This window comes from Protopterus annectens, chromosome 1.part1, assembly GCF_019279795.1.
Source record: "Protopterus annectens isolate FY-2018-M chromosome 1.part1, PAN1.0, whole genome shotgun sequence".
Classification (NCBI taxonomy): domain Eukaryota; kingdom Metazoa; phylum Chordata; order Ceratodontiformes; family Protopteridae; genus Protopterus; species Protopterus annectens.
Genome location: NC_056726.1, coordinates 1,037,816,546 through 1,037,842,104, shown reverse-complemented (window position 1 = coordinate 1,037,842,104; position 25,559 = coordinate 1,037,816,546). Strand labels below are relative to the sequence as shown.

General features: G+C 45.1%; 1 protein-coding gene across 2 annotated transcripts in view; it reads right to left on the bottom strand.

Moving 5' to 3' along the window:
* The window catches only part of LOC122808819 (deleted in malignant brain tumors 1 protein-like), a 612,008-nt gene that overhangs the window by 135,813 nt on the left and 450,636 nt on the right, over positions 1-25,559 (bottom strand). For both annotated transcript variants that reach the window (XM_044079898.1, XM_044079889.1), the window contains exon 9: positions 24,319-24,633. In XM_044079898.1, coding sequence (XP_043935833.1) covers positions 24,319-24,633 — 315 coding nt within the window. The remainder of the gene's footprint in view (positions 1-24,318; positions 24,634-25,559) is intronic.

The window sequence follows — 25,559 nt, the reverse complement described above, 5'->3', positions numbered from 1 at the left end:
GTCTCTCCCTGAATAGGTAAAATGTCAAGGACGTTTACAGGTTTTGCAGCAAGAAATCAAAGAGAGTGCATTTTAGTATAGATACATCAGAAATCCATGCATGCACATGAAAATACTGCAAAGGCTAGAATTCATTCTTTAAGTTATTCATTCCAGTTTCACTCACCCAATCACCCCTATCTCCCCCAAGTTCCCCTCCAGAAAATACCCTCTACCATGTGTCCCCCAACTATCACTAAAGAACAGGTCCTCACTACCCTACTCTGAGCTACAAATACTGCATTAGTCGGTCTAATAATATCCCAGGAACAATCCAGGCACCTCTTTGAATATGTCCTTATTCCATCTACAAAGACTTTTAGTTTCTGTTTTTGAGACACTGCTAATCTAGCCACTATTTTAACTGCAGGGAATAATGTGGGGGTCTGACTTTCCCCTGCAAGCACACTGACTTCAGAAAATTCAGAATATCTGTGTGATATACTTGTTCTGGTTTTCTCTTCACTGGTAATGCCATACTTATAATTTGGTTCTTTTTCTTTTTCCTACAATTTTAAAAGTCTGTACTGCTTTGCAGGGCAACATTATGTACTAATACAAGTACTTTATTTCCTGGTTTAAATTCTTTGAAATAAGGATTTCTGTTATATACTCTTTGTTATGTGTGTTGGGTTCTGTCCATATCGTCTCTTGCTGCTGGCATTACAGTCCTTAACCTGTCCTTCAGGTCTGAGAAATGTTCTCTAACACTTTTAGAAGGGGTGTTTTCTGAAATTCAATTTGGACCAAATTCCTTTATGGGTGTAGGGTATCACCAGTTCTTTCTAACCCTTTTCTTCCCCCAAGAAGAAAATCTCCATGTAGAAATCAAGTTTAACAGTCCCACAGGTCTCTGGTACAAAAGAACTGCAGTTGATATAGCAAACTTCCTTCAGTGTAGAAAGGCAGCGTCTCTTTTTGAAGAAGAAGAAAAAGAATAAGCACATCACTTTGGAAATGGTCTTCTAATGGGAAAAGTGCAGCACTTTGGAAATGGTCTTCAAATGGGAAAAGCACATCACTTTGGAAATGGTCTTCTAAAGGGAAAAGCACATAACTCTGGAAATGGTCTTCTAATGGGAAAAGCTCAGCACTTTGGAAATGGTCTTCTAATGGGAAAAGTGCAGGACTTTAGGAATGGTCTTCTAATGGGAAAAGCGCATCACTTTGGAAATGGTCTTTTAATGAGAAAAGCGCATCATTTTGGAAATGGTATTCTAAAGGCAAAAGTGCATCACTTTGGAAATGGTCTTCTAACGGGAAAAGCGTATCACTTTGGAAATGGTATTCTAAAGGGAAAAGTGCATCACTTTGGAAATGGTCTTCTAATGGGAAAAGCGCAGCACTTTGGAAATGGTCTTCTAATGGGAAAAGCGCATCATTTGGAAATGGTCTTCTAATGGGAAAAGCACATCACTTTGGAAATGGTCTTCTAATGGGAAATAATGGGAAAAGCACATCACTTTGGAAATGGTCTTCTAATGGGAAAAGCACTGTAGATTGGAAATGGTCTACTAATGGGAAAAGCAAAGCACTTCGGAAATGATCCTCTAATATAAAAATCACAGCACTTTGACAATGGTCTTCTAATAGGAAAAGCGCAGCAATTTGGAAATGGTCTTCAAATGGGAAAAGCACAACACTTTGGAAATGGTCTTCTAATGCGAAAAACTCAGCAGTTTGGAAATGGTCTTTTAATGGGAAAAGCGCAGCACTTTGGAAATGGTCTTCCAATGGGAAAAGCACTTCACTTTGGAAATGGTCTTCTAATGGGAAAAGCACAGCACTTTGGAAATGGTCTTCTAATGGGAAAAGCGCAGCACTTTGGAAATGGTCTTCTAATGGGAAAAGCACATCACTTTGGAAATGGTCTTCTAACGGGAAAACCACAGCACTTTGGAAATGGTCTTCTAATGGGAAAAGTGCAGCACTTTGGAAATGGTCTTCTAATGGGAAAAGCACAGCACTTTGGAAATGGTCTTCTAATAGGAAAAGCACAGCACTTTGGAAATGGTCTTATAATGGGAAAAGCGCAGCACTTTGGATATGGTCTCCTAATGGGAAAAGCACAGCACTTTGGAAATGGTCTTCTAATAGGAAAAGCACATCACTTTGGAAATGGTCTTCTAAGGGGAAAAGCACATCACTTTGGAAATGATCTTCTAATGGGAAAAGTGCATCACTTTGGAAATGTTCTTCTAATGGGAAAAGCTAAGCACTTTGGAATTGGTATTTTAATGGGAAAAGCACATCACTTTGGAAATGGTCTTCTAATGGGAAAAGCACAGCACTTTGGAAATGATATTCTAATGGGAAAAGCACATCACTGTGGAAATAGTTTTCTAATGGGAAAAGTGCAGCATTTTGGAAATGGTCTTCTAATGGGAAAAGCTTAGCACTTTGGAACAGGTCTGCTAATGGGAAAGGCAAAGCACTTTGGAAATGATCTTCTAATATGAAAATCACAGCACTTTGGAAATAGTCTTCTAATGGGAAAAGCACATCACTTTGGAAATGGTCTTCTAATGGCAAAAGTGCAGCCCTTTGGAAATGGTCTTCTAATAGGAAAAGCACAGCACTTTGGAAATGGTCTTCTAATGGGAAAAGTGCATCACTTTGGAAATGGACTTCTAATGGGAAAAGCACATCACTTTGGAAATGGTCTTCTAATGGGAAAAGTGCAGCACTTTGGAAATGGTCTTCTAATAGGAAAAGCGCAGCACTTTGGAAATGGCCTTCTAATGGGAAAAGTACATCACTTTGGAAATGGCCTTCTAATGGGAAAAGCACATCACTTTGGAAATGGTCTTCTAATGGGAAAAGCGCATCACTTTGGAAATGGTCTTCTAATAGGAAAAGCGCAGCACTTTGGAAATGGTCTTCTAATGCGAAAAGCACATCACTTTGGAAATGGTCTTCTAATGGGAAAAGCGCATCACTTTGGAAATGGTCTTCTAATAGGAAAACAGCAGCACTTTGGAAATGGTCTTCTAATGCGAAAAGCACATCACTTTGGAAATGGTCTTCTAATGGGAAAAGCGCAGCACTTTGGAAATGGTCTTCTAATGGGAAAGCACAGCACTTTGGAAATGTTCTTCTAATGGGAAAAGCGCAGCACTTTGGGAATGGGAAAACAATTTTTGGAAGAGAAGATTCATGTAACTTCACTAATGACCATTTGGAGAGAAAAAAACTTGTTTTTTCTACTGTAATCCACAAGCATATTATTTCATTGACTAAAGAAAACAATATTTGGACTCTAACTTGCAGTTCAGTATAGAATTTATATTACAAGGAACAATTAAAAATAATGCAGTCTTGAAGAAGTGGGAAAAAATAAACAACTTTCATTTCAACAAGCGATCTTGTACAAGCTTAGTTTCATACAGCTTCAAAGTTCCTGATATACCTGATCGTTATCATCATCATCATCAATCCCATTTTCCCATTTTCTGTATGGATTTGGATGTTGTATCAACTCTCACCATCTCTCTCTATTCAATTGTCAATTTCCTACCTTCTACGATAGTCATGCCTGATTGCCACAGGTCTTCTCTCATATCGTAGTCTTCTCTCAATAGTATTTAAAAGGGGTGGGGTTTCCCTTAGGCTCCATACGCAATAAACTTCCACAACTCTGAGGAAGTCCCAGCTTCAAATTTTCCACTGCAGAATTGTCTTTTGGACTGGATCTTTCCTTCCAACTCAGTTCCCCTGTAGACTTCTAACACACTTCTTCCTTGACCCAGAACACAGGCATGCAGGATTCTGCCATACTGATGAACTAGCACCCCTTAAAACTCTCCCTGTATATCTGACACCCATTTGTTGCCATGGAGATCCTGTCCCTTCAATCCTGCCTGACATACCCTCTACAGCTGGTTGTTATGTCTCATAGCCCTTCTCCAAACAGTGTCTTCACCTTGTTCAGCATCTCGAGCAGTTATTACTGTACTATATCGTGCAAAATATCTTAAAAAATTACAGCACAACCTGAAACCATATTTTCCTACTTAAAATGTGTGCACAAAGGCACTAATGCATGGTTAAGTATTGCCATTTAAACTGCTAAAATGGATAAAAGAAGGACTGCAGTTCTCTTATACCCTTCTCACTATGCTTGGTAAAGAATAGGCATCACTGTTTCTGTAAAGGGATAAAGTCCCTTTTGTGACCCAGGTGACCCCAGTTCAATTAGCATCACAGGCACCTGTTAAACCTGGTGTAGGGGAAGAAGGAGTGATATAACAGTGTCACCTGTCTTTGGTGGGAAAGGGTGTGATGTGCATACCTGGGTCATTTGTTAATGTTATAGAATGCCTGACAGACACTGTAACTTCCAAATGAGTGCAGGCTTCAAGTAGACAGGGAATACCTGAGGCATCACTTGGTTTCTGCAATGAGTAACATGCCACCGCAGATGCACATTGCATATTGAGTCTTGGGTGGCTTACTGTGCATGCATAGTGGGATTCAGGGTCATAAGCTGACCCCCTGAAACACACTCTAGATGAGTTATGGCTCCACTTTCCACTGCTCATATCGCTTCTTGCTCAGGAGCTGAATGAATGTGCATCTTACTTCTTGAAGGAATGAATACATTGTATTGAGCAGGCAAAGGGAGGGAAATACAATGGTCACCAAAAAAAGGAGAAAAGTGTTATCAAACAGCAACACAGTTCACCCAAACAATCTATAAACCAGTATGCAATTTATTTTTTAGCATGCTATGAGGCAGTGCAGTGGTGCTGCAGATAGCATTGTCACCTCACAGCAAGAGGTTCTCCAGTTCAATTTTCAGCTAGGGTGCCTTCTGTGCAGAGTCTGCATTTCCTCCCTGCATTCATGTATTTCTGGGTGCTCGGTTTCCTCCCACATCCGAAAGACATGCGTCTGGAGCATTTCTCCCTGGGCCTCTGCTGAAAATGGGCTCTGTCTCAGTTAGGCTTTCCTGGTAATTAAATAAATAAATAAATTTAACCAACTTTGACAAAGACACATTTACTACAGTATTGTCCTACTACAGCTGGAGTGTATTAAGAGTGATGCCCCTAGATGAAGCAGTTACTCACTTCAATTACATCTTCCTAAAAAAAAAACTAAAGGATTTTGCACCAGATAGGACAAGAAGGGTAAAATCTAATTCAGCACTTTGACTGACAAAAGAGACCAAAAAGCTCATGCTGCAAAGAGATAAAGCATGGAAAGAATGGTAATAAAGTAAAATACAACATGCCTATCAGCATTTAAGATGTCTCAGAAACTAACAAGAAATCCTACTACAATAATCTCAAAAAAAAAAAAAAAACAGCAAAACAACCCCAAGTTTTTCTGGTTCTTTCTAAATAAACTTCTACTCTGTGGCCATACCACTACACTCTGTCCTTCTACTTCTAACAACAAAGAGTCCATTGTCACTCACTTCAACACTCATTTTATCCAGTCAGTTCTATCCATAATTAATGACCACCTCAATTCATCCCTCCAACTTCAATCTATTCTTAAAAGCAACCCATTGTCTTTTAGTTTTAAGCCCATTCCAGCATCAACCATAAAAAAATACTAGTAAAGTTAAAAGCAACAACCTTAGCTGCCGATAACTTTCCCAGTGAATTCCTCAAAATAGGTGCAGAAACACTAGCCTTTCCTATCTCCATTCCAGTCAACTGGTCAATAACTGAAAACTTTGTCTCATCCATCTGGAAAAAATCAGGAAGTTATGTACTCACCATAACGTTCGCTGTATGTGGTCCATCTCGCCTCACATTCATTACTCACGGGTTCAGAGCCGATTCTCAGCTCTGACTCGGCCAACTTTATTTTCTAGCACGAAGTCTCTAATTGACTGGGCTAACCAGGTATCCCATGTTGCACTGCTCCATATCCCCAGATCTAGTTTGCAGCAATCCCCATTCACAACTCATGCACAACCACAACTGGAAGGAAAAAACTCCATCCAGAAAGGAAAGAAAAAAACAACTGACATTGAAGGGTACTCAGGACCAACTATCACCTTCAAATCCACCAGGAAGGGGGCAGGTGGGAGGGTACGTAAGAATGTGAGGTGAGATGGACCACATACATTGAACGTTATGGTGAGTACATAACTTCCTGATGTTATGTGGTCCAATCTCGCCTACATTCTTTACTCATGGGACAGCGTCCCCAGCACCTCTATCTTGGGAGGCTCAAAGGAAAATACTCCTGAGAACAGTGGAACCAAAGGAAGCCCAGCCCCTAGAAGCCACATCCAGCTTGTAATGAGTAATAAAGGTATGTGGAGAGGCCCAAGTGGCCGCAGCACAAATATCATCCAATGATAGCTTGGCATGGTAAGCTATCAATGCCGAAACAGCCCTGGTAGAATGAGCCTTGACGGGAAAAGGTAAACTCCTGCATGCTGATGAACAGATAAAGGAAATACAATCTTTGATCCATTTGGAAATGGTGATCTTAGAAATAGGTGAACCTGCTCGGTTTTCTGAAAAGGACACAAACACTTGATCAGACTTCTGGAGATGCTTAGTCCTGTGTAAGTAGAACCGTAATTGCCTGTGCACATCCAACTAATGAAATCTAAGCTCTGTTTTGTTGGAAAAGTTAGGGAAGAACACTGGCAACTCAATAAACTGATGGAGATTAACAGTAGATGTAACTTTAGGAAGGACGGATTAAGTCTCAGGGAAACCCTGTCCTTATGAAAAATCAAATATGGAGGTTTGACGGATAATGCTTGAATCTCCGATACCCGTCTGGCTGATGTGATAGCTATCAAGAAAGCAGTCTTCTAAGACAGAAATATTAACTCACAGGTGGCAGCAGGTTCAAAAGGTGGGGAAGTGATGGCTTGTAAAACAAAATTTAGATCCCATGGCATGATAGGTTCCGAAACAGGAGGCCGAAGTAACCATGTGCCCTTCAAAAAGGCCTTACAGAGCTTATGGCCCATAAGAGAGGGCTCATAAGAGGTATGAAAATTGGAAATAGCAGCCAGTTGGACCTTAATGGTAGCAGGAGCAGAACCCTGCCATAAAAGCATGGCTAAAAAATCCAAAACAGCAGGGATTGGGGCTTTAAAGGGGTCCAGTCCTCAGGCCTTAGCCCAAATAGAGAATCTCTTCCACTTGCTGGAGTAAATCCTCCTGGTGGAAGCTTTATGAGATGAGGATAAAATGTGTACCACCTCAGGTGAAAAGGAATGCAGCCTAACTAGCGATGGAAGTGGAGAAGCCAGGCTGTCAACCTGAGGGTTCGCAGGGAGGGATGGAACTGTCCTGACATGTGAGTCAGTAGGTCTGGCACTGGGTCCAGAGTCCAAGGACTGTCCACTGCGTATTGCTGAAGAAAGGATAACCAGACTTGGTGAGGCCAGTGTGGAGCAATTAGAATCATCTTGCTTCCCAAGTATATGGCTTTCTGAATCACTCTTGGTAACAGAGGAAATGGAGGGAAAGCACAGAGCAGACCGGGAGGCCAATCGTGGACTAGGGCATCCCTGGGCGACTCCCCTGTGGGGGGATCAGTGTGAAGTAGTTGCTGCACTTGGCGTTGAGAGGACTGGCAAAAAGATCCCAGCAAGGCTGACCCCACCTGTTGAAAACCTGAGCCGCAACCCGATTGTTCAGAGACCACTCGTAAGGCATCAGAATACATCTGCTCAGCCTGTCTGCTATCACGTTGGCCTTCCCGGGATTGTGCATTGCCACTAGAAACCGTTGGGAAGACACTGCCCATTGCCACACTTGCATTGCCTCTCTGCAGAGGGGATAAGACCTGGTTCCCCCTTGCTTGTTCAGGTACCACACCACGGACATGCACCGGATAGCACCCTTATCCTGGCATGTTGCAATCGTTCCCAGAGGAAGAGAGCTTTGAAGTGCTCGCAATGCCAGTAACACCGCTCTCATCTCTAGAACATTGATGTGCAGATGTACCTCATGATCTTGCCACGTGCCTTGGACTGTCCTGCCGAGATAATGCCCCCCCCACCCCATCTGGGAGGTGTCCGTGGTCACTGTGGCAACAGGAGACATAGGAACTAACGGTTTCCCTTTGTCCAGATTGGTGGAGCATAGCCACCAACGTAGGTCCTGTTTGAACCATTCTGTGAGAAGAATCAAGTGGGAAAGAGGAAATTCCTGAAAGGACCATTGGACCGATAGGAGCCACTGCAGAAGCCTCATGTGTAATCTGGCTAGAGGCACTAGCATGATGGTGGCTGCCATTGATCTCAGGAGCTGGAGCACCAACCTGGCCTGAACTTTCTTGAGAGGTAGCAATGTGTGAACCTGACTCTGTAGCACACTTATCCTGTCTTGGGGCAGAAAGGCCCGCATTTGAATGGTGTCTAGCTCTGGGCCTATAAAAACAACATGCTGTGAGGGCAGCAAGGCAGACATTTCCCAGTTCAAGGTAATTCCTAGTCATTGACAAAGTGTAATGGTAGCCTCCCTGGCTTGAATGAGGAGATGCCTGGTGGGGGCGGTGAGGAGCCAGTCGTCCAGGTATGGAAACACTTGGAATCCTTGACCTTTCAGGTGAGCTGTCACTACTGCCAAGCACTTGATAAACACCCTGGGGGCCATGGTGAGACCAAAGGGCAGGGCATGAAATTGAAAATGGCTGGCTCCCAGCCAGAAGCGTAGGTAACTCCTGAATGCTTTGTCCATTTTGATATGGTAGTAAGCATCCTTTAGGTCGATGGAGCACATCCATACTCCTTTTCCCAACAACGGGAAAATGGACTGCAGAGTGACCATTCAGAACTTGGACTTCAGAACGTAGTGATTCAATCGACTGAGATCCAGGATGGGTCTCAGGTCCCCTGTTCTTTTTGGCACCAACAAGGGTCTTGAGTAAGTCCCTAATCCGATCTGGTCTGAGGGGACCAGTTGGATGACTCCTTTTTCCAGCAGCTTTGAAATTTCTAGTGCTGCCTGATCCCATTGACTGGGTGGAACATCCGGGATTCTTTTGCCTGGAAGGGGCTCTGATAAAAAGGGGATGGTGTAACCTCTGGTAACTATTCGAAGCACCCATCAATCCTGGGTAATGCTTTTCCAGGCTTCTAGATACAATGAAATGTGGCCCCCGACTGGCTCTGGAGTAGCACAATCGGGCAACACATCAGGAACGATGATAGGAAGACCCACAAAAGAAATCACGGTCTCCCGAGTTGCGGGGGTCTCCCCTGCCCCTAGGGTGACATCTTCCTGAATAGCTTCCCCCTCCTCTGCCTCTGGAGGGGGACTCACCTTGAGCGGCAGGAAAAGCCTTCTGGAACTTTTTGAACCACATCTTCCCTCCTCTCTGAGCCTTGGGTAAGGCCTAGAAGGAAGGGAAAAACGGGCTCCTATGGCAGGCAGGGTCTTTCCCTCTTGCTCGCTTCTGGTGAGGGTGTCTTTCACTTTGGTCCCGAAAAGAGAGGACCAATCAAAGGGGGCGTCAGTGAAGGAAAACTTGACGGCCTCTGCGAAATGACACAGGCGCATCCAGGCTTGCCTCCTGAGGGCTATTCCCGAACTAACTGCCCTACTCGTCCCTTAGGCTGCATAAGATATAAGCCTCATGGACGAGTTGACAATCGAACCAAGGGTAGACAACTGGACGTTAACAGTCTGCACTACCGCCTTAGGTACATTACCCATCAGAGTATCTCCTAACTCCTTAAGGAGTTCTCTCTGGAGCCAAGTAAAATGATAAAGATAATTCAGCAACTGCACGGTGAAGGTCACTGACGACAGAGTATGCTTCCCGTACCGGTCCATACTCCTGGACTCCTTGTTAGGAGGGTGGATGGAGGAATAAGACTCGGTAACTTCCTGCTGAGTGGCCGCCGCCACCACCAAGGCATCTACAGAAACCCCTTTGGTCAGGAACTCTTTCCCCAGAGGAGCAGAAAGAAACTTATTTGGACATCTGGGCACCAGTTCCAATGAACCAGAAGTCTCCCATACCCTACGACAAATCAAATCCAGGAGATCGTCAAAGGGTGGAGACACCCAGGAGGCAGAGGGTTGAGCTCCAAAGGCCTTGAGGAGTACCGACTCCTCCTCATAGGGGGTCTTGGACGGCCAGTCGCTTCTCCGCCTCAAGATCTCTAGGATCTTGGAGAAAGAGACGTCATCAGAGGATGACTTGGGGGACCCCTCTGACTCCTCGAAGTCAGTACCAGAAGTGAGGGACTCGTCCTGAGAGTCTATGTGCTTCCTCTTGCACAACTTCTTTCTTGGGGGATCCTCAGGCACCGACTCTGAGGGGCCCTCAGAAAGTAGGGGACCGCTCATGGGGGTATCCCCAGACCTTTGGGCTCCACCATCGACTGATAGGGGGGCATCAGAGGCTCTAGCCGGGGTGGAGAGGGATGGAGTGGCCGACCTGGGTAATATAACTGACGACTTGGCCAGTGCGCTCCTCATGGCCTCGAAGGAGGTTCCCTCCCCAAATCCGAGGACCGACCGGTCACCGAGGCCACTACCGGGGTTGGGGTTCCCCAAGCCGAAGCACGAGAGGGAGACTCTAAACCGACAGGAGTCCCGAAGTATCCCCCTCGGGCCCGACGGAGGAAACCCGAGTACCGAAACCAGAGGACGGAGCCGAAATGGTTGGAGCCGAGGTCGGCCCCGATAAACCCACGAGGGGTATCAGAGCAGACAAAGGAATATCACTCGGCGCGGAGCACTCCGGCTACGAAGACACAGAAGTGCTCGGAGGAGGAACCATCGGTACAAGCACAGGGACCGGTTCCGGAACCGACTGGGTCGGAGCCGAAAATAATTTTGCTAACACCGGCGACTGCAAGAACCTCTGAACCACCCAATCCACATCCAAATCAGATGGTCTGGAGGATTTGGAGGAAATATATGGAGAGTGGGATCTCCGGTCTGGAGACCCATGCCTAATGCTGGGTGACCAGCTCTGAATAGGTTCCAACAAGATTGGAGCCGAGGTCGATTCCAGCACAACCAACACCTCCTGCAGCTCCGAGGACAAAGGAGCCGAGGAGGCAGTATCCAACTTTGAAGTCTTCTCCGGAGGCTCCGAGGAGACTGACGGAGCCGGAGATCTCTTCTTAGCCTTTGATGCCTTGGACTTGGTACTAGAGGAAGAGTCTAAAGACTCCTCAAAAGGAGGTTTAAGAAGGCCCTTCAATATAAGTTTATTTGTCCTTTCCTGTAGCACCCTCGGACTGAAGGCGTGACAAAAGCTACAGGACTCTTGCAAATGAATTGCCCCAAGGCAGTATACACAAACTGAATGTCCATCCGTAATGGACATCTTGTAACCACATTTTGAACATTTCTTAAACCCGGAGGGTTTATGTTCCTTTTGCTCCTTAGACATATCCACAACTTAACTCGCCCACACACACTAGCCACAGGCGACACAAGAGGAAGGCGGGAAAAAACAAAGCCGCTAACACACAGCCAAAGAATCTCGAACTTAAATGGTTCTTTGGACTATTTTATTTTATTTATTTTATTTTTTTTTTTTGCTAGTCCAACTGGATACATGTCCTTTTTCAGTGGAGGCCCGAGGAGAAATTAATAACTTTTAGTTATGTACTTACCATAACGATAGATGTATGTGATCCGTCTCGCCTACATTCTTAACTGATGGGCTCAGAGCCGAGAATCAGCTCCAACTTGGCCGATACAATTGCACAAAGTCTCTCATTGGCTGGGCCAACCCCTTATCCCAGGATGCACCATGCCCAAACTCTCAGATCTTGTTTTCCCCACAACAACTCATCCACATGTACCAATCCCACAAGAAGACACATGGAATGGAGAGAAAAAATAATATCTTCCTGGGAATGACACAACAGTGTTTCCTCCAGATCCAACAGGTAGGGGGAAGGAGGGCAGGTATGTAAGAATGTAGGCAAGATGGATCATATACATCTATCGTTATGGTAAGTACATAACTAAAAGATGTAATGCAATCCTATCTTGCTTACATTCTTAACTGATAGGACAGCATCCCTAGCACCTAGATCCTGGGAGGCTCACTGGGAAAACACTCCTGAGCACTGTGGAACCAAAGGACGCCCGACCCCTAGACTCCACGTCCAGTTTGTAATGAGAAATAAATGTATGTGGAGAAGCCCAAGTGGCTGCTGCACATATCTCATCAACAGATAGTCTGGCGTGGAATGCCACTGAAGTTGCCATAGCCCTAGTAGAATGCACTCTAACTGGAAATGGAAGGTCCCTTCCCATTGATGCATAAATAAATGAAACACAATCCCTGATCCACCTAGCGATAGTGGCCTTGGTTACTGCTTTGCCAATCCTGTTATCCGCAAAGGCCACAAACAACTGGTCTGATTTCCTTTGCTGTTGCGTCCTGTCTAGGTAGAACCTCAGTTGTCTATGCACATCCAACTGATGAAGTCTGTATTCTGCCTTGTTGGAGAATTTTGGAAAGAAAACTGGTAGCTCTATCAATTGTTGCAGACAAAGAGCAGAAGATACCTTGGGAAGAAATGACGGATTTAATCGTAGAGATACTCGATCCTTATGAAAGATCAGATAAGGAGGCTTGACAGAAAGGGCTTGAAGCTCTGAAACCCTTCTGGCTGAAGTAATAGCTACCAAGAAGGCAGTCTTCCAGGATAAGAATTTTTGACCACAAGTGGCCGCCGGCTCAAAGGGATGAAACGTCAAGGCTCCCAGAACCACATTCAAATCCCATGGCAACACAGGTTGCGACACCAGGGGGTGAAGCAACCAAGCTCCCTTGAAGAAGGCCTTGCACAACCTATGACTCATGAGCGAGGGCTCAAAGGTAACATGATAGTTAGAAATCGCTGCTAATTGGACTTTAAGCGTGGAGACAGCTGAACCCTGTTTAAAAAGAGTTGCCAGAAAATCTAATACTGCCAACACCGGGGCTGTCAGCGGGTCAAGGTTGTGCCGCTGGGCCCAAATGGCAAACCTTTTTCATTTATTAGAATATAACTCCTTAGTGGAAGCTCTGTGGGAGGAAGACAGAATCCGAACCACCTCAGGCGAAAGGATATGCTGTCTGACTAAGGTCGGAAGTGGAGCAGCCAAGCCGCTTGCTTGAGAGTCCGCAGTGATGGATGGGCCTGACCTGACTGCAGAGTCACGAGGTCTGGAACTGGTTCCAGAATCCAAGGACCATCCACTGCGTACTTCCGAAGGAAGGGAAACCAAACTTGGCGGGGCCAGTGTGGAGCGAACAAAATCATGCTGCTTCCCAAGCAGATCGCCTTCTGAATCACCTATGGCAGTAGAGGGACCGGAGGGAAGGCATAGAGCAGACCGGACGGTCAATTGTGGACTACAGCGTCCCTGGGTGACTCCCCCTGAGGAGGAATCAGGGAGAAGAAATTGCTGCACTTCGCATTCCAGGGGCTAGCGAAAAGGTCGCAGCAGGGAAAACCCCACTTGGAGAAGATCTGAGCTGCTACTTGGTCATTCAGGGACCACTTGTGAGGCATCAAAATAACCCTGCTCAGCCTGTCTGCTATCACATTGGACTTCCCCGGAATGTGCATTGCCACTAGAAACCTCTGGGAAGTGATCGCCCAATTCCACACTCTCACGGCTTCTCTGCAAAGGGGGTAAGACCTGGTTCCTCCCTGCTTGTTCAGGTACCATACCACCGCCATATTGTCTGAGAATATTGTGATGGTTCCCTTGGGAAGAGAGCTGTGAAGTGCCTGCAATGCTAGAAGCACTGCCCTCATTTCCAGCACATTGATATGCAAGCGGGTTTCATGATCCTGCCACATGCCTTAAACCGTCCTGCCCAGATAATGCCCCCCCACCCTATCTGGGAGGCATTCGTGGTCACTGTGACAATGGAAAGGGGGGACAGAATGATCTCCCCTGGTTCAGGTTGGAGGAGAGGAGCCACCAACGAAGATCTGGCCAGCACGATTCTGTGATGAGAATCGAGTGGGACAGTGACAGTTCTTGGTATGACCACTGGGTCAACAGGAGCCATTGGAGAATTCGCATGTGCAATCTTGCCAGAGGACCAGAAGAATGGAGGCCGCCATCGAACCCAAAAGCTGAAGAATCATCCTGGCTGGGGCTTTCCATTGGGGAAGTAAGGCTTGGACTTGGTCCTGTAATATCTTTATCCTCTCTATTGGAAGAAATGCTTGCATCTCTACAGAGTCTAGTTCTGCGACTATAAAGGCAACATGCTGTGATGGCAGCAATACAGACTTTTCCCATTTGAATGTAATCCCTAATAGATGACCCAACTCGATGGTAGCACTCACGGCTAGAGCGAGAAGATGCCTGGTGGGGGCGGTGAAAAGCCAGTCGTCTAGATATGGAAACACCTGGAATCCCCGACATCTCAGGTGAGCCGTCACCACTGCCAGACATTTGGTAAACACCCTGGGAGCTGTGGTGAGACCAAAGGACAGAGCACAGAATTGGAAGTGACTGGCTCCTAGGCGGAAGCGTAAATGGATCCTGGATGCTCTGTTTATCTCGATGTGATAATAGGCGTCCTTGAGGTCGATGGAGCAAATCCATACTCCTTTTTCCAGCAATGGGAAAATGGATTGTAACGTGACCATCCAGAACTTGGACTTCTTTACGAAGCGGTTTAGGCGGCTGAGGTCCAGGATGGGTCTCAAGTCCCCTGTTCTTTTTGGCACCAAGAATAACCTTGAGTAAGTTCCTAATCCAGTCTGATCTGTGGGGACTGGCTGGATGACTCCCTTTTCGAGCAGCTTTGCGACCTCTACAGCTGCTTGATCCCGTTGACTGGGTGGCACGTCCGGGATTTTACTTGACGGTGGAGGGGGATGGATAAAGGGAATGGTGTAACCTCCGGCGATGATACGATGCACCCACTGATCCTGGGTGATGGAACCCCAGGCCCTTGGATGCTCTGAAAATCAACCCCCTGACTGGCTCCAGAGATGCACAGTCCCTCAGGGACACTGGAAGGAGGAACCACAAAAGGATTTGTGGTCTCCTGTGCTGCGGGGGCCTCCGCCGCCTCTAGGGCGACATCTTCCAGAATAACCCCCCCCTCTGCCTCTGGAAGGGGGGTCACTCTAATGGGCAGGGAAAGACTTTTGGGACTTTCTGAACCACATCTTTCCTCCCCTCTGAGCCTTGGAATAAGGTCTAGAGGGAAGCGAAAAATGGGCCCCAACGGCAGATGAAGTCTTACCCTCCTTCTCACATCTAGTGAGTGTGTCTTTCACCTTGGGTCCAAAGAGAGAGGACCCATCGAATGGAGCATCTGTGAAAGAAGACTTGAAAGCCTCTGCAAAGTGACACAAGCGCATCCAGGCTTGCCTCCTAAGGGCTACGCCCGAACTCGCTGCCCTACTCGCCCCTTCAGCTGTGTATGATATGAGCCTCATGGATGAGTTAACAATCGATGAAAGGGTAGACAGCTGGGCATTGACAGACTGCGTCAAAGCCTCAGGCACGTTACCTGACAGGGTATCTCCTAACTCCTTTATGAGATCCCTTTGGAGCCTCGTAAAGTGACACAAATAATTCCACAACTGCAGGGTAAAGGTCGCTGAAGTCAGGGTACGCTTCCCGTACCTATCCATGCTCCTGGACTCCTTGTTAGGAGGATGGATAAACGTAGATGCCTTTGCCACATCCTGCTGGGTGGCAGACGCCACCACCATAGCATCCACCGGAACTCCCTTGGTTAGAAACTCCTTGCCAGGGGGTGCGGATAAAAACTTGTTGGGGTGAGAAGGAATTGGCTCCACAGAATCAGGGTGTTCCCACACCCTTCGACAAATAAGGTCCAGTAATTCATCGAAGGGTGGAGACACCCAGGAGGCGGAGGGTTGTGCTCCGACGGCCTTGAGGAAGACAGACTCCTCCGTGGAAGGGGGTTTGGATAGCCAGTCGCCCCTCTGTCTCAAGATCTCAAGGACATCGGAGAACGAGACATAGGTTCATAGGTTCATAGGTTCATACTAGGCTATCTACCCTAGGGCATTTATAAGCCTAGCCAGAATGTATTTGGCTTTTGCCACCCATTTTAAATTAATTTTGCTTTGCCCTTTTTTGAGGTTAGTATACTGTGCCTCTGTCTAACAGTGACACAGAAGTGATACCAGGGGTAAACCTATGATCTCCCATCCACTCATCAAGATTCCTCTTGAAGAAAGTCAATGAGGGACTCTGCATAACCTGGACTAGGATTTTATTCCAGAGTGAAGGGAGCCTCTGGGTTATGAATCTGTCCCTCCAGCATGTCCTATTTATTTCAGTGCTGAGGTTCAAGTCTCTCGAGCGCATATCTCGATGGGATTTGGATTTTCTGAGGTGCAACATGTCCATTAATTCCAGGTTTGACATGGCTTTATACGTCAGGCACAGATCGCCTCTGAACAGGTGGTATGCCACTGAGTAGAGCTGGAGTTTCTTTAACCGTGCTGCATATGGCATCTGTTTGAGCCCTTTGATCCTCTTGGTGAGGTACTTTTGGGGTCTTTCCAGTTGCTGCATGTGTCTGGTAAGGTACATCCCAAAAGGGGCATTGTACTCAATTATGGGCCTGATGAGGGATGAGTAAAGAGGCACGATGACCTCCCCTGATCTAGATGTGAATCCTTTCATGATTAAGTGGGCTATATAAAATGTTTTTCTAACCACTTTGGCCACGTGGTTGTCAAATGAGAGATTGCTATCAACTTGGGTCCCCAGGTCCCTAATTACTTCTTCTGTACTTAATGGATTACCACCTATGTGGTAATTTGTGGAGACTTTGTTTTTGCCAAAGGGGATGACTATACACTTTTTGGCGTTTAGCTTGAGGCCATGGCTCTGGCACCAGTTGTCTGTTTCTATGAGGCCCTTTTGGAGGATGCTTGTGTTGGCTGGAGAGTCAATTATGGCGCCCAGTTTGCAGTCATCTGCAAACTTGGTCAGCCACAGTCCTTCCGTGTTGGCCTGTACCTCCGAGAAATATATACCGAACAAGAGAGGTCCCAGGACTGAGCCTTGTGGGATGCCCTTGTAACTGGTTTGGAGTCTGACATGGCTCCAGCAATTCTAACCATGTGGGTTCTGTCCTTGAACCAGTTTGCAACCCATCTAGTGACATAGGGGTTTATGTTTAAGCTGGTGAGCTTATCTATAATGCCCGAGTGGGGTATTGTATCGAAGGCTTTTGCAAGGTCCAGGTAGGCTGTGTGGACCACCTTCCCCTTGTCAATGGCCTAGGTGACTGTTTCAAAGAAATCAACCAGGTTTAAGAGGCAGGATCTGCCCTTAACAAAGACGAACTGGGTAGGATCCAGTGTCTGTAGGTCCCCAATATATTTATGAGGTCCATGATGATCCTTTCCATAGCTTTGCAGACCAAGCTAGTCAGGCTTATGGGGTGATAGTTTCCAGGTTACGTTGAGGCACCACCTTTGTGGAGAGGGACCACTGTTGCTGTACGCCACTCTTTGGGTACATATCCTGTAGTAAGGCTGAGACTGAACAGTAGTTTTATGTTTGGGTTTAGCTCTTCTTGGAGTTCATGTAGGATGCAGCCCGGGACACCGTCTGGTCCCATTGATGCTGTGTTTTTTGCTTTGGAGAGGGCGGCTCTTACCTGAGCATCTGAGATATCAGGGGGGCAGCACTCTGCTGGGATAGATATTTGCCCTTTTGGTGGGGAGGGGGGAGAAGTTTGCGCTGAACCTGTCAGCTAGGATGTTGGCAATGTCTGTGGGTTCGGTGTATTTTTTGTCATTTTGGACTAATTCTGAGCATATCTGGGAATTCCCACCCAGGTTCCTAACATAACTAAAGAAAGCCTTGTGATTATCCTTAGTGTCCTGTGCAATTTTTCTCGAAGCTGGCCTTAGACGATTTTATGAGTGCCCATAGTTTTTTGCTAATACTGATCAGAGATGCCGTCCCTTTTTGGGATTTTGCTCTATCATTTAGTAGCTTCCTCCTTCTATTGCATAGTTTGTTTATGGCTGGGGTCCACCAGACAGGACGCCTGCCTTTGGAGGATTGGGTCTTGGTTTTATTTGGGATTGCATGATCCATGCATTCCTGAAGGTGTTCATAGAATGCGTTTATAAAGGATTCTGCGGTCTGGGTCGTATTTTCCACAGGCCCGGGGGCTTTGAAGGATTCCACCTCGGTTTTGAGGAGTGTGAAATTTGCTTTAGAGAAGTTTTTCACTGTGGTTTTCTGGGCAGGGGGTGGGGTCGGGATGTGAATATCCAGTGAGATTAGTTTATCTTACCAGTGAGGGATACACTTCTGGTCTGGAGCATAGAGTCCCCATGTTGGTGATGATCAGGTCCAGTATGTTTTACCCTCTTGTGGGAGTGGTAACACGTTGTTCCATAGCATTTGAGTTTATACATTCTAGGAACCTTTGGGCTAGGGTGTTGGAGCTAGAGTAATATTCCCAGTCTATGTTTGGGTAGTTGAAGTCACCCAATATAATGGTATTTGGAGAGACCTTCATATTTTCCAGTGTTCTCAGGAAGGCCGAGTGGGGTTCCTGGGTTTGGGATGGTGGTCTGTAGCAGGCTATAAACTGGAAGGCAGTTTTCCCACTGTTAGTTGCACATGGATAGTCTCTGATGCTTCGTGCTGTGCCACAAACCTGGAGGTGTGGGTATCTTTGACGAATATTGATACTCCCCCTCCTTTTCTGGTTCGGTCCAAGTTTTGGGGCCGAAAAGCATGGTATGAGGTATAACCTGGTAGTGCTGGGATGCTCTCGGGAGCCTTGAACCAGGTTTCTGTTACTGCACAGATATCGATGTTCTCCATGCTAAGGAGAGTTTCGAGTGCATGCATCTTGAGGTTTAGACTTCTGACGTTGAGTAGCATTACTCTTAGTTTCTTATCCCTTGTGATACCTATGGAGGTGGGTTTGTCTTTTGAGCCTTGCCTAAAAAAGGCACTATGGGGGTAGCAAGAGCCTTTGCCATTATCTGAAAGCCCAGGGGTGACAGGTGCAAGCTGTCCCTAGCGAAGCATCATGGCTTGTCGAGCATGTCATCCCAGGCTGACAGGCATTGGATCCCCTTTGAATGACACCAATACTTAAGCCAATTGTTGAAATTGATCATCTTGTCTTCATATTGTGGCATCATTCTTGGTAAGGGTAAGATGCTACTCAAGGTCAGGGTCATACCGGCCTGGGCCACATGCTCAGAAAGCTCCTCTATGTCTCTTTTCATGTAGTCCAGGGAGGTACATCTCAGGTCATTCACACCAGCATGGACAATGACTGAGTTATATTTGTACTTGCCTTGGAGTGACCTGAGTGCTTGTGTTATGTGGCGGATCCTAGTGCCCTACAGGCAGCTCACCATGACTTTCTCCTTGTTCAGCCTGGTGAGCATCGTCAGTGGACGACTTAGGGGACCCTTCCACATCATCAAGGTCAGTGTCTGAGGTGACAGACTCATCGGGGGAGTCTATGCTCTTCCTCTTGCATAACTTTTTCCTGGGGGGCTCTTCAGGCATGGACACTGAAGGCTCCTCAGAAAACAGGGGACCACACATGGAGGAATCCTCAGGCCTCGGAGCCGCACTGTCCAAAGACAGGGGGGCACCAGAAGCTCTAGTCACCGTGTCTAGGGAAGGAGCCGCAGATTCAGGTGAAGTCACTAGAGACTTGGCCAGTGCGCTCCTCATAGCCTCAAAGGCGGGTCCACCAGAATCTGAAGAAAGTCCCGCCTGCAAGACCATGACCAGGGTCGGGGTTCCCCTAGTCGAGGTGCCAAGTGGGAGACTCGGGGCTGAAACCAGAAGCCCCGACAAATCCCCCTTGGGCTCGGCAGAGGACACCCGAGAACTGAAACCCCTGGAAGGAACAGAAAAGGTTGGAGCTGAAGACGGTGCCGACAGACTAGCAGTGGGTCTCAGAACCAACTCAAGGACTTCACCCGACTCTGCGAACTCCGTCTCCAACGACACCAGGGTTGTCGGAGGAGGAAGAAACAGTATCAAAATGGCTGGCTCTGGAGCCGACTGGGCTGGAGCCGAAAATAATTTAGATAAGACAGGTGACTGGAGGAGCCTCTGGACCACCCTATCTAAATCCGAATCTGATAGCCTGGAGGACCTGGAGGAAATGGACGGGGGCTGAGAAACTTTTTCTACCGGCTCCGAGGCCATGCTAGGAGTTTGACTCTGAATCGGCTCCAAAAGAATCGGAGCAGAGGCAGACTCGACTAGAACCGAGACCCCCTTCGGCGCCGATGGTTCAGGAGCCGACAAAACTGACCCTGGAGCCGAAACACTCTCCTGCAGCTCCGAGACCAATGGAGCCGAGAAAGACCCAGATTTAGATCTTCTCTCCTGCGGCTCCGAGACCAATGGAGCCGAGGAAGGAGACCCAGACTTAGATCCTCTATCCTGCGGCTCCGAGACCAGTGAAGCCGAGGAAGAGGACAGGGATTTATCTCTTTTTTCAGGCAGCTCCGACGGACTTGTCGGAGCCGAAGACTTTTTTTTCTTCAATTTCGAAGTGGGAGAAGAAGACACACCTTCCTCGAAGGCTGGCTTGATCAGACCTTTCAAGATGAGCTTATTTTTTCTCTCCTGTAGGACACGAGAGGAGAAAGCATGGCAAACACTGCAAGATTCTTGCAAGTGTTTAGCCCCTAGACAATAAACACAGATGGCATGGCCATCTGTTAACGACATCTTATAACCACATTTCGTACATTTTTTAAAGCCCGACGGCTTATGTTCTTTTTTTTTGCCAGACATAATACACTAAATCCACTCAAAACACAAGGAGGGAAGGGAGGGAAGAGCTCTAATTTAAACGCTCGACAAGTAGTAGGGCAAAGGCCCTCTAACTTAAATGGGCCTAGCCCGCCAAACAGAAGGAATCACACAACAAACCAAAAATCAAACACAGTCAATCACAATGGTAGACACAAGAAGATAGCTATTAAAATAGCTGTTTGGTTATGAAAATTTTAAGCTAACTGCAAAAACGACCCAAAAAGGCCAAAAAAGAAGGGTACTTAGCCACAGCCAAGTCGAAACCACGTCATTACTTCAGGAGCGGCAAACGAGATCTGGGGTTTGGGCATGGTGCATCCAGGGATAAGGGGTTGGCCCAGCCAATGAGAGACTTCATGCTATTGTATCGGCCGAGTTGGAGCTGATTCTTGGCTCCGAGCCCATCAGTTAAGAATGTAGGCGAGATAGGATCGCATTACATCAAAAATTATTACACACTACTGACACACACAAAAAACACAAGAAAATACACCAGACAAGGAGAGGACTAGGTCTTCTAATTAAAATGGGCCTAGCCAGCCGACACAGAAGGGATACCCAAAAACCAAGCACTCTCACCACAAAATTACACTAACAAGGGAAAATAGCTATGAAAATAGCTTTTGTGAGCAAAAATCTATAATTTCCACAGAAGAAGAAGTTTGAAATGATACTTAGCCACAGCCAAGCGAGACCACGTCCTAGCTACACGAGCAGCAAACTAGATCTGGGTATGGAACAGTGCAACATGGGATACCTGGTTAGCCCAGCCAATTAGTGACTTTGTGCTAGAAAATAAAGTTGGCCGAGTCGGAGCCGATTCTCGGCTCCGAACCCGTGAGTAAAGAATGTAGGCGAGATTGGACCACATTACATCCATTGTTATACCTCTTCACAAAGGAGGAATTTCAACAGCATTAACAAACTTTAGACCTATTGCTATCCTATCTCCTCTCTCTAAAATCCTTGAGAAATGTATTCACTCTGAGTTTATGAAATATATAACCAAACACAACCTCCTTTCCAATACCCAGCACAGTTTCAGGCCCAGCCACAGTACTACAACTTCCCTCCACAATTTCTCCAACATAATAAAATAATACAGAAATGAGGGCAACCTTTTTTCTTCAGTTTTCCTTGACCTTGCCAAAGCATTTGACACAGTGTCCCACCAAAAGCTCCTCTCCAAACTAGCAACACTAGAAATCACTTACCCCTCCTTCTCATGACTCACTTACCCCTCCTTCTCATGACTCACTTACCCCTCCTTCTCATGCTCTCACAGTTATTTATGCAATCATCGTCGGGCAACTAAATGGCAACAAAACTGTTCAGTATTTCATCCAATCTCTGATGGTGTTCCTCAAGGGTAAATATTCACCCCACTCCTATTTAATATCTTCATAAATAAACTACACTTGTAGTCTCATACAATATGCTGATAATTCAACCCTTACCTGCTATGCCACATCCAAAACAAAATTAAATCACTTAGAAATCATTTACTGATATTGAAATATGGGTAAAAAATTCTAACTTGCTGCTTAATGCCAAAAAACAAACAAACAAACAAACAAAAAACAACAAAAAAACCCAAACATGTGCTATTTACTCCAAAAAGAATACCTTAACCAGAAACACACATCATTTTACCACAAGTCTTTCATATTTTCCCAGTTAGGGGTCGCCACAGTGGCTAACTGGTCTGTTATTGATTGGCATTGGATTTTTATGATGTTGAGTTGCCAGCCTGGTGCCCAGCCTTCACAGAAGGCACTCACACACTCACACACCTACCTGCACATCTTCAAAGTAATAACACAAAAACAGAAACCATAACCGAAACTAAATTACTTGAAGTCATAACAGACGACAACCTCTAATTTGATTACCACATACTTCATTCCATTAAGAAGACTCACCATGAACTCAGCTTCTTCTATAGGATTAAACACTACCTGACAGATCAAGCAAGGATTACATTAGTAGCAACCTACCTCCTTCCTTCTCTATTATATGCTTTCCCTATTCTTACAAATATTAACACTACATATAATACTAAACTAGCCTCCTGCTACTACTAAATAGCTAAATTTGCATCCAACCAAGCTTATACAACAAACCACTGCCTTGCATTAAAACTAATAAACTGGCTTAAACTCCCAAACCAGTTGAAATACTCACAACCAGTCATTGTTCACAACCTATTGTACTCTCATAGATTCATAGAGTGATACTAGGCTATTGGCCCTTATTAGACTACCCATGAATTTCACCAATGTTTCCACAAAGTCAGCACCTGTTTTCTCAGTCTAGCAGGGACACAGGTGGGATTCCCAGAGGGTATAGTTTCTGCTTCCCATCCAGTCGTCCAGGTTCCTCTTAAAGAGGGCTAGTGAGGTACTCTGCTTGACATGGAGAGAAAGTCTATTCCATAGGTGGGGGAGTCGTTGGGACACAAATTTATCCCGCCAACAAGTTCTATTAATGTCACTCTCCAGACAAATGTCCAGCATTACAAAATATTCTACTATACTATTCACCCACTATAGAACTTCGTTCTAGCAGTAAACTTTTACTGTGTATCAGTACAATTCAACACTATTGGAGACTCTATCTACTTCAATTATGTCGAAACACCAGAATGAAATCCCCACACAGTTAAAACAGATAGAAAACTTAAATAGTTTTAAAACTTTGCGTAAAACACACCTGTGCCAAAGATGGCTCTATTCTTCCTGCTCACCTGGCTAGATTTACTCAGATTACTTTTCGCCAGCTCTTACAGACACTTTGCTTCCCAGCCTTTTTGTCCCTTATCACTCCTCATACGGCACTTACTTCCTGAACTCTTACTCTTCCACCTTTTCTCACACCCCACCACTAACTACAGTTCCCTCCTCTGTCTATTTATCTTCTTGCTCTTTTCCATAACTTCTCCGTTCATATCTTTCTTATCATTTGTAAGCTACATTCTACTTGTCTGTAAATTATTACTAAACTCAAACACACCCTAATTCTATCCTTTCCCTGTAGCCATCATGCTATAAATACATTAAGTGTTACTGCATGTTATTTTTCTCTATTCAGTAATTAGACAATTTATGTTAATCTCTTTCTTGTTCAAGTTAAAATGTTATGTTCGTGTAAGAAATATTTAAAAATATTTAAAATCATGTTAATCAGCCCATGTATAGATGTTTTTACAGTGCAATTATAAATGTGCATCATTTGTAACTTAAATGTGAAGCTTTTCTCCCTGGGCCTCCACTGGAAATAGATTTTGCCCAGTCAGACTTCACCCAGTCAACAAAGACAAATAAATAAATTAAATAAATAAATAAATAATAAAACAAAAATTTAAAATTGGCATAGTACCTGGATTAGAATGCATTCTGTGAAAGAAATTTTTATTAGAGACATTAAAGATTTCACACTCATAACTAACACGTAGAATAACAACATGATAAAACATTTGATTTGCATTTGTTCCATTTTTTCATAATATTATATATTTGGATGCTAGATGCATACTTGGTACCTGAACATGTTATGTGGACTTGATGTGCGGAGTCACAGAAAGAAGTATTCCATGGCAGACTTGAGCATTCTGACAAAGAAGGCACTTGTGTATAACATTCAACATAATTCAGCCAAACGCCTTCCTGGCCATATCCGCTGCTATTGTTGGTCTGTATAGATGAAGCTTTGCCACAGTACAACTCGTTACAAACTGCATCGGCAATGTCAGAATACCAGTCATTACTGCAGGCAGGTTCCCAACTGGAGAATCGATTGACTTCCAATATTCCATTGCAACGGTCAGTTCCATTAACCAGTCTGACAATCAGTTGATCTGCAATGATAAATCAACTTACTTATCACATGAAATGATATGCTCTAAAAAGATAAAAGCCTAGAACGTCTTACTGTCTTAGCTATATTGAAAGAATGAACAGGGTTTATGTGCTCGTGTTTGTGAAACCAGCTGTCATCAGATCACACATTAGGACTCTCAGAATAAAGCATTCATTTCACAATGTCATTCCATTTAATAATGTTGCAGAATAAATGTATGCAGAACAGCTATTACAGGATGTAGTACATTAAGCACTTTCAAGACTTGGTACACTGTATTGTTTTTGGTCAGTCAGTAAACTTTGAAATATCCCCATCAATTTCCAATATTACTTTCTTAGATCAATTCACCTATAAATACCTCCACTCAGTGCTTCATCACATATCTCCCTTAGGTTCCATAAAACTATTATTTCATTTCTTAACACTATAGTAAACACAGCATCTCAATTAATAATAATTGGAGATATTCACCAAAACACTGGCCCCACAACCAACTCACAGTCACTTAGTTATACCTCCTCTCAGCCTCAGATCATATTAAGTGCACATCAGAGAGGATCCGATCTTTTACTCATAAACTTAAATATCAGAAGTCTAGTTAACAAGGTTCAGGAGTTCTATGCCACACTCTCTCTCTACTCACCTGATATAGTTGTTTTAACACAAACTTGGTTAAAACCACAGACAGAAGGCAATGAGATTATACCCCTGGTTACAATATTTTCAGGTTAGACAGAAAAGGAAAAAAGATGGGGGTAGCCATAGTATTCAAAAATAACCTTACATCACAACCCCCTAAACCTAAATATCCCAACTTTCAATAATGATGAGATTGTATTCACCAAATTAAAAATTAACTCTAATAAATACATAATCATAGTGGGAACCTGTATTCCACCTGGTAACAACCTCGCTACCTTA